The sequence below is a fragment of the Vitis vinifera genome, chromosome 15, assembly GCF_030704535.1.
Source record: "Vitis vinifera cultivar Pinot Noir 40024 chromosome 15, ASM3070453v1".
Lineage (NCBI taxonomy): Eukaryota > Viridiplantae > Streptophyta > Magnoliopsida > Vitales > Vitaceae > Vitis > Vitis vinifera.
The window spans coordinates 12,444,345-12,452,955 of NC_081819.1; the positions used below are offsets into that span (position 1 = coordinate 12,444,345).

Genomic DNA, 8,611 nt, shown 5'->3' on the forward strand with positions numbered 1-8,611 from the left:
AAAAAACAACCTGACTATGTCTCAATGCAAAGCGTCATCCCACTAAGAAACTATCATCGATGAGCGGGGTATGCCCCAGTGTAGATAATGTCGCCTTTGAAAATCCATCACTGATAAGAGGGGTATGGCCCAATGTAAATCATCGTCTCAACTCCCCATCCATCATGCTCTGAGAAATAATCTCCGACCAAGCTCGAGTATTGCCCATGTGGGAGCTGTCAAACACGATGCAAAGTAATGGCCTCAGGGTGGTCTTCAGACACGGGACGTAACTTACCCAGCGGCAGGCGCCGGCTGCGAAATATCCAAAGAAGGTGGAACGTCGGCCGGATAGAATTCCGGATGTGAGATATCCAGGTGGAATGTCGGCGGAGAAGAATTCCGGATGGGAGATACCCGAGTGGAATGTCGACGGAGAAGAATTCTGGATGGGAGATACCCCGGTGGAATGTCGACGGGGAAGAATTCCGGATGGGAGATACCCGGGTGGAATGTCGGTGGGGAAGAATTCCGGATGGGAGATACCCGAGTGGAATGTCGACGGAGAAGAATTCCGGATGGGAGATACCCGGGTGGAATGTCGGCGGGGAAGAATTCCGAATGGGAGATACCTGGGTGGAATGTCGGCGGGGAAAATTTCCGGATAGGAGATACCCGGGTGGAATGTCGGCGGGGAAGAATTCCGGATGGGAGATGTCCAGGTGGAATGAGCGATTCCACGTGTCGCAAGCAATGATGAAAATATCGGTAATCACGGATATATCGGTACTTCGATTTTACGGATATATCGGATATATCATAGATATATTGGCGGATATTTTGGAAAAAAATATCAATGCTTAAAATCGTTAAAAACTTATGAAAATATAAAGAAAACCTCATAATAATATAATTAGAAGTATAATAGACATTTTAAAGTTATTTTATTGAAAATTTTGATATATGTATAACATGATTTATCATATTTGATAATAATATCGTATGCATCGATAAAAATATGAATTTTATAAGTGTACATTTATTATTAAATTACATATAATATTATGATATTTGATTATAATATGTCTAATTTTAAAATATATATTAATATTAAAATATGATCCATTTAATTCAATTGTATTAAACAATATAAAATAAATTATGATATATATATATATATATATATATATATATATAATTTTTTAATATTTAATTAATTATTAATGATATTAAAAACATTATGAAGAAAATTATATAATTTTTATATTTTTGGTAATTAATTAAAAGAAAATTTTGCATTTAATTATAAAATAATTATAATTAATTTGCTCTTTAAAATATTCTTTTAACATTTTCTTTATATAATGACTTTAAGTATATATATGTTTAATGCACTTTATATCATAAGGGTGAGTTAGCCTAGATGGTAAGAGGACTGAACCCCAAACCTTTTGGTTTGGGGTTCAAATCCCCTCGGAAGCAATTTCAAACAAAAGGGGAGGTGCACTGTAGCACATTTGACTTTCACTGTAGCGCGTTGACTCCGTTGACCTGCGTTGACCAGGCGATATATCAAGGAAAAATCGTCGATTTCTCGCCAAAATCGCCAATATATCGTGATAAATCACCGATTTCTCGAGATTTATCCCGAAAAATCGTCGGGCCGATATTTCTTCAAGAAATATCGTGTCGATACCCTTCGACACACAATATTTCGACGATATATCGCCGAAATATTGCGACATTTTCCTTCTTGGTCGCAAGGGAGAGGGAGCCACACGTCAATTTTTAGGGAGGATCCCACAAGACCAAAGTCTTGATTTGTAACATAGATAGACCAGAAACATCCACCATTGTCCACCATCTCTTCAGCATAGAATCACCACCCTCATGCCATAGTATTCCCATGAGACCACTAAATCTGCCCTTCTTTCCACAAATTCAAATACTAGCTTCCTACATCATCTTGAGACATCACCTCTCGGTATGAGATGCGTGGGGGTTTGCGAGTGATGAAGATAAACGGGAATAGGAGTGGAGTGATGGATGGGGACGTAGGCATGTTGGATAAAACGATGAATAATAAACGAGAATGGGTATGGGGATGCTGATGAGGTGAGCTTTGCTGCAATGACAACTACTCCAGATTTTCTAGGATCTCCTTCAAGTAAGGATGAGAAAATGGATGCATACCATGGACGGATATCAAGAGCAGAGGAGGATAACAAAACAGAGCACAAAGAGTAGATATAAGAAAATGAGCCCGACAAGCTATGTTTCATATCATACCAACAGGCTTAGATGATGGTGGGTAAGTTAAATGAGTATCAAATGGAAGGACAATTTCACGTTTCAAGAAAACAAAAACCAAGAAAAGTTAAAAATAAAAAGTAAAGATCGATCCTAATCTTTTATCTTTCTCCAAACAATTTCATATGATAAGAATTACTTTCAACAAAAATGCAAGTGAAGGAAAATAAAAATTAATTTTAAATTTCATGAATTATTTTATATACTATTTTAAATTTATTTTATTTAATATTTTAACTCGTATATATAAAGATTAAATAATTTAAAAATATCAAGTTTCTAATTAATTTAAATTATATTTGATTTTTTTTAGTATTTTCTATAATAAAATCAAATATAAAAAAATTATTTTTCTTATTTCCTTAGTACTTTAATTTCTTGAAACCAAATATAGTATTAAGATATAAACATTTTGGATATTAAGAGGGTATTTGACAAATTAACTTAATAATTTAAAATGACTTAATAACTTAATATTATAACTTAAAGTTAGAAACAATTTTAAGTATTAAGTCAAAATAGTTAACTTATTTTTATTTTATTTTTTTGTCTTATTTACCCACATATAATAAAAGTATATTTAACTACCATGACTAACTCTTTTTTTTTTATACTAGATATATTTTAAGATTATCTTATATATTTACAATACTTTAACTTAAGATTAATAAAAATAAATGTCAATTGAAATTAATGATTATAATATTGATTACAACTAATGAGGATAAATATGTCAATTTGATAACTTAAAATAAATTTTAAGTTAATTTTACTAAACAACCTTAATACTTAAAGTAAAAATTAAGTAATAAATTTTAAAATAACAACTTAAAAATAATTTAATTTAAGTTAACTTAAATTTTTAAGTAATAAGTATTAAGTTTTAACAAACCCTACTAAGTATTTATGAGGAAAGAATACTATATTATAAAAAAATTGAAAATGTGATACATGAAAAAATATAATTGTATAAAAAGATTAAAATATAATAAATTAATATCCAAATATTTCTTAAAAATGTAAATTAAGAATTAAAATAAGAGATATTTCAAGGAAAGATAATAGATGAAGACAATAGATATTAATTATACTACTAAACCTAAATACTTAATGAAATAATAATAGATTATTCAACTTGTAAATTTCCATCAATATCAGTTTCAAATAATCTTTGATGATTTGAGAAAATCTTGTATACAAGATGTATTCAAGTTATTTCCTTTTTTTTTTCTTTTTTCTTTTTTTTTTTTAAAAAAGGTAATGGGTAAAATGAATATGAATAGAAAACACAGTCAAGTTTGAGAAAGAAGGTGTAGATCCTAAAATTTATCCCAAATTTATTTTATATTAATTTTGAGTTCAATTTTATTTTAAGCTTTTGATTTTTTTTTTGGCTAATTATAACTTTTAAATCTTAATTTTTATCATTTTGTTTTACTTTTATTTTGTATTTTATTTAATTTTTATTAATTTATTTTACTTTTTTTTTTCTTTTTTCTTCCAACTGACTCCACCCACTCCCCCAACCCCTACTGTCGCGGTCGGCCCCACCCCCCTCCCCCCTTTTCTTTCCTTCCTTTCCCCCTTACCACACCACCTCCCAACGTCGGCAATCATCGTCACCACTATCGACAACATGATGCTGACACCATTTCCAATGAACCCTCCTCCTCTCTCTCATTCTTCCATTCCCCTCACTCTCTCTTTCTCACAACCCATTTTTTAAAATTTTATTTTCTTTCTTCCCTTCTTCCATCTCCAAGCACCTCTACTGCCACCCAATCTTCCTTCCATGGTTTCAAAAAAAAAATTGTGTAAGTTTATTTTGCTTTATTTTATTTTATTTTTTCTTGCTTTTATTTTAATAGTAATTTTTTATGAGATTTGGGTTGGTAAATTAATATGGAATTTAGATTCATTTGTTGTTGGTAAAATTTGCTTGTCTTGATATGAGTTTTGCTCATTTGAATTATTTAATTTGGGTATGGGATAATTAAGTATATTTTAAATGTTATTTTGGGTTTTACATATTAAATTGGGTTTTATTTTGGATTGTGGATTTGGGTTTCTATATTAAATTAAGCTGGATTATGAGAAATTAAATTTAAGCATAATTAAATTTATTTTGTTTTATCATATTTTGAGCTTGATTATTTTAAATTTAGACCATAAGTTTGGAATTTTGGATTAGGAGTTATAGCACTTGAGATATTTCTATTGAGTTATATTTATTAATTTGGACCCATTTTTATTAGTGAAATTTATTAAACTAATTCTTCAGATTATTTTTGGGTTTATTGAATTTGGGCTTAAATTATATTGGACTCTGCATATTTCTAGATATTTACTTTGGACTATTTTTGTTTTTGTATGGATTCATTTCAATACTTTATTGACATTCTATTGGCAGAGTATAAATTCTAGACACGTGGAGAACCAAATTTCATAAAAAAAGAATGAGGTTTAGGAAAATTGTAAATGGGGCATTGAGCTTATTATAAACTTGTTTGGGTACATATTTTATTTTCTCACTTCTATTTGATTTCATTCTTATTGGTTCTTGTAAATATTTTTTTTGTATAAATTTATTAGGTGTATACAAAAATAACTTGGAAATTTTTTTTAATAAAATAAACAGTAGAACAATCATGTTTTAATAAAAACAATAGCTCAGAAAATATTATTTTTAATAAAAAAAATTCTTAATAAATTTTTAAAAAATTTTTTTTTTAGGAAAATCCATCAAAATTGTTTTTAACAACATTAAAAAAAATGTTCAAAAATTTATTTGTTTAATAAAAATTATCCAGAAAATTGATTTTTAAATAAAAATGGTCCAAAAGGTTAATTTTAAATAAAATTGCCCAAAAAAATGATTCTTGAATAAATTCTCATTCCTTAATTAGAATGTGAGTAAAAGCATTATATATATATAAATAGAGGTTTTAAATATTTTTTTTAATCAAAATAGGATGAGAGTCATTTTGGGAGTTTGCAGCCAAAGTAATGTTTACTGAAAAAATAAATATCAAACTAATACAATTTTCAAACTATTTGTCAAAGTAGTCTTTTGAATCCACAGCAGCAATCCACTACTCTGAAGACCCAATTTTTTCATTCGAAATCATTCAACAAAAACCCTAACTATTATTTTCTCTTCTCTGCGGCTCCCACCATCTCTCCTCACTGTCTGCAGCTCCCACCATCTACGGTTCCCACCATCAACGGCTTCCACCAGCAACATCTACTAGGTAAGTTTTTTTTTCCCTCATTTTCCTTAGCTTTCTTACTAACCAAACAAAGGAAAACGAAAAATTAAATGAAATTGTTTTCTGTACATTGGGGGGTTTAGGTAGATTTCGAATTTGGGCAATGGTGGGTTAGGGTTCGAAAAGGAAGAAGAAGTGTAGGTCATGCAAAAATAACAATTTTTTTACCCAAATGCAAAATCTTTGATTTTGCCCAGTTTAATAAATAAAATAAAATCTTCTAGCTCTGTTCTTAACCCAACGAAACCCACCTCTCAAGGAGGCCTTCATCTTTCCCTCAATGCCATAAGCCTTATACAACGCGATCCTTTTCCTTTTCTTGATTGTTGTTAATAACATACCCTATTATTGTTATTTGTTATTTCATTACAAATTGATGTTATTAGTAATGTTTTATATTGTATAATTTTGTGGTTAAAAATGAAATTGATTTGATTTTTTTGGATTCTTCAATAAGTAAACTATGTCTAATTTATCCGTGGCAATAGTTTGTTTTTGTAATGGGAAAATGGTGAGAACACAAACCGATGTTGATTATGTTGGGGATAGAGTTGTGGTTGAACCTATTGATGTGCCTCTTGGGACAACATATGAACAACTGTTGGAAATGATATACTCGATCACTGACATCAATAAAGAACATTTTCGATTAATACTTAGTTGTAAGTATCCTATGAAAAAAGGGAATAAATTCCAACCTTGCCCAGTAAAGAATGATAGTGGTGTAGCTCGAATGTTAGAAATGCATAACAGATTTGGGATGGATGAAGTTGAGTTATTTGTTAACAAGTACCTATTGACTTACAAATGAATTCACCAATTGGTAATTGCATGCCTTTGTTACTTGGTGAAAATGATGGTACTAGTAATGTTCAAAATCCATTTACTTTTGAGCATAGATCAGAAGAGGATGAGGAAGACGAAGAAGGAAGACAATGTGATGATGACAGTGTAGGAGCCGAGGATGTTCATAATGATGATAACCAAGATAGGGAAGGTAGCTCGCCTTTTTTAGCTATTCGTGAGACAATTGAAAGAGAACAAATGAGATATGTGGCTGTGGATGGGGAAGGATGTAACTTGTCAAACAATCCAGATACAGAGGATTTAGATGACCCAATTGAATTATCTCCAATGCAATATCATTTGGCACCATCACCACAGTTTGAAAATGTTGAAACCATTGGTCATGTTGTGTCAAGTGAATGGACCCTATGGGGAAACACTCTTATGGGACATCCAACTGGAGAGTTCATAGTTGGACAAATATTTAATTCCAAAGGAGATTTGCAACATGCTGTAAAGATGTACTCTATTAATTCGCACCAAGAGTATATCGTTTTGTCATCCACAAAGAAATTGTTGGTCCTAAGATGCAATAAAGCTGAACAGTCTCAATGTCCTTGGAGATTACATGCTACAGTTGTTAAAGGGACATCTTTATTTGAGATCAACAAATATAGTGGCCCACACACATGTGTCAATCCTTGCATGAACCAAGATCATCATCAGTTAGACTCAAACCTGATAGCCGCCCATATAGAGGGAATGATTAAGACACAATTCACACTTTCAGTGGCTGCCATTCAAGCAAGTGTTGTAGAAAGATTCGGGTACCATATCTCATACACTAAGGCTTCGAAAGGCAAGCGTAAAGCATTAACTAATTTGTTTGGTGATTTCTATAAATCATACGCTAAACTGCCACATTTTTTTGGTGCCTTAGAGCAAGCCAATCCAGGATGTGTTGTAATTTCTAAAACATTCCCAGGAAATATGCAAAATGAAGAGGCATTTCAGCGAGTCTTTTGGGCATTTCATCCTTCCATAGAGGGCTTCAAGCATTGTCGTCCTGTGTTAACTATTGATGGTACACACTTGTATGGGAAGTATAAGGGCATTGTAATGATTGTCATGGGCTGTGATGGAAATAATCAATTGTTTCCTCTTGCTTTTGCATTAACTGAGGGTGAAAATGTTGATAGTTGGGGATGGTTTTTGGCATGTATTAGAAATCGAGTAACTCAAAGGAGGGGTCTTTGTGTTATCTCTGATCGTCATCCGGGCATTATGGCTGCGTTTGCTGATGTTTATCTTGGTTGGTCTGAGCCAAATGCATATCATCGAATTTGTATGCGCCATCTTGCTAGCAACTTTATGACTCACTTTAAGGACAAATGCTTGAAACAACTTTTATGTAGAGCTGCCTTAGAAACTAAGGTAGAAAAATTCAACATGCATATGGAGACAATTGGGAGAATCAATCAAGACGCACTTAGCTGGTTGGAGGCTATTCCCTTTGAGAAATGGGCACTATCACATGATGGAGGTCGACGATATGGCATAATGACTACGAACATGTCAGAAGTGTTCAATAGTATGCTTAAAGGGGCACGAAGTTTCCCTATCACCGCATTTGTTCAATTGACATTCTATCGAGTTAATAGTTACTTTGCTGTAAGAAGAGAACATGGTGCTAGTCGACTTGCTTCAGGTGAACAATACACTCCTTATGTTGATGCTAAGATTAATGCAAATGTTGTTAAGGCAGGTTCTCATGAGGTTGTTTTGTATGATCACTTCCAAGGATTGTTTCATGTGAAGGCCAATAGGGGTAGTAAAAAGACATCATCTAGTGGAAGTACGTGAGCATGGATGCACATGTGGCAAAACACTTATATATGGATTCTCATGTAGTCATATTCTAGCGGCATGTCATTTTCGTTCAATTGATTTTAGATCATTTGTTCAACATTATTACACTATACAATCGTACTTTAGCACTTGGGCACCACTGTTTAACCCCATACACAATGAGTACGAGTGGCCACCATATGTTGGTCCAGTTATTGTGCCTGCAGATTCAATGAAACGTGTGTCAGGTGGACGACCTAAATCTACTCGTTCGCATAATGAAATGGATGTTAGAGAAGGTAAAACCTCAATTACATGTGGTTTGTGCAAACAAAGTGGTCACAATCGTCGTTCTTGTCCAAATATGAACATGGGTGCTGGACCTTCATGATGGGTGCTAGGCTTTGGGTGTTAATATT

General features: G+C 32.5%; 1 protein-coding gene across 1 annotated transcript; it reads left to right on the forward strand.

The window, feature by feature from the left end:
* Positions 1–6,365: 6,365 nt before the first annotated feature.
* Positions 6,366–8,207, forward strand: LOC100854617 (uncharacterized). Its single transcript, XM_010663171.1, has one exon. It carries the CDS (start codon positions 6,366–6,368, stop codon positions 8,205–8,207), a length of 1,842 nt encoding a protein of 613 aa, XP_010661473.1.
* The last annotated feature ends 404 nt before the right edge of the window (positions 8,208–8,611 follow it).

Bases quoted from the DNA above. Each gene is read 5' to 3' on its own strand.
- LOC100854617 (XM_010663171.1), top strand. From the start codon at position 6,366: ATGAATTCACCAATTGGTAATTGCATGCCTTTGTTACTTGGTGAAAAT.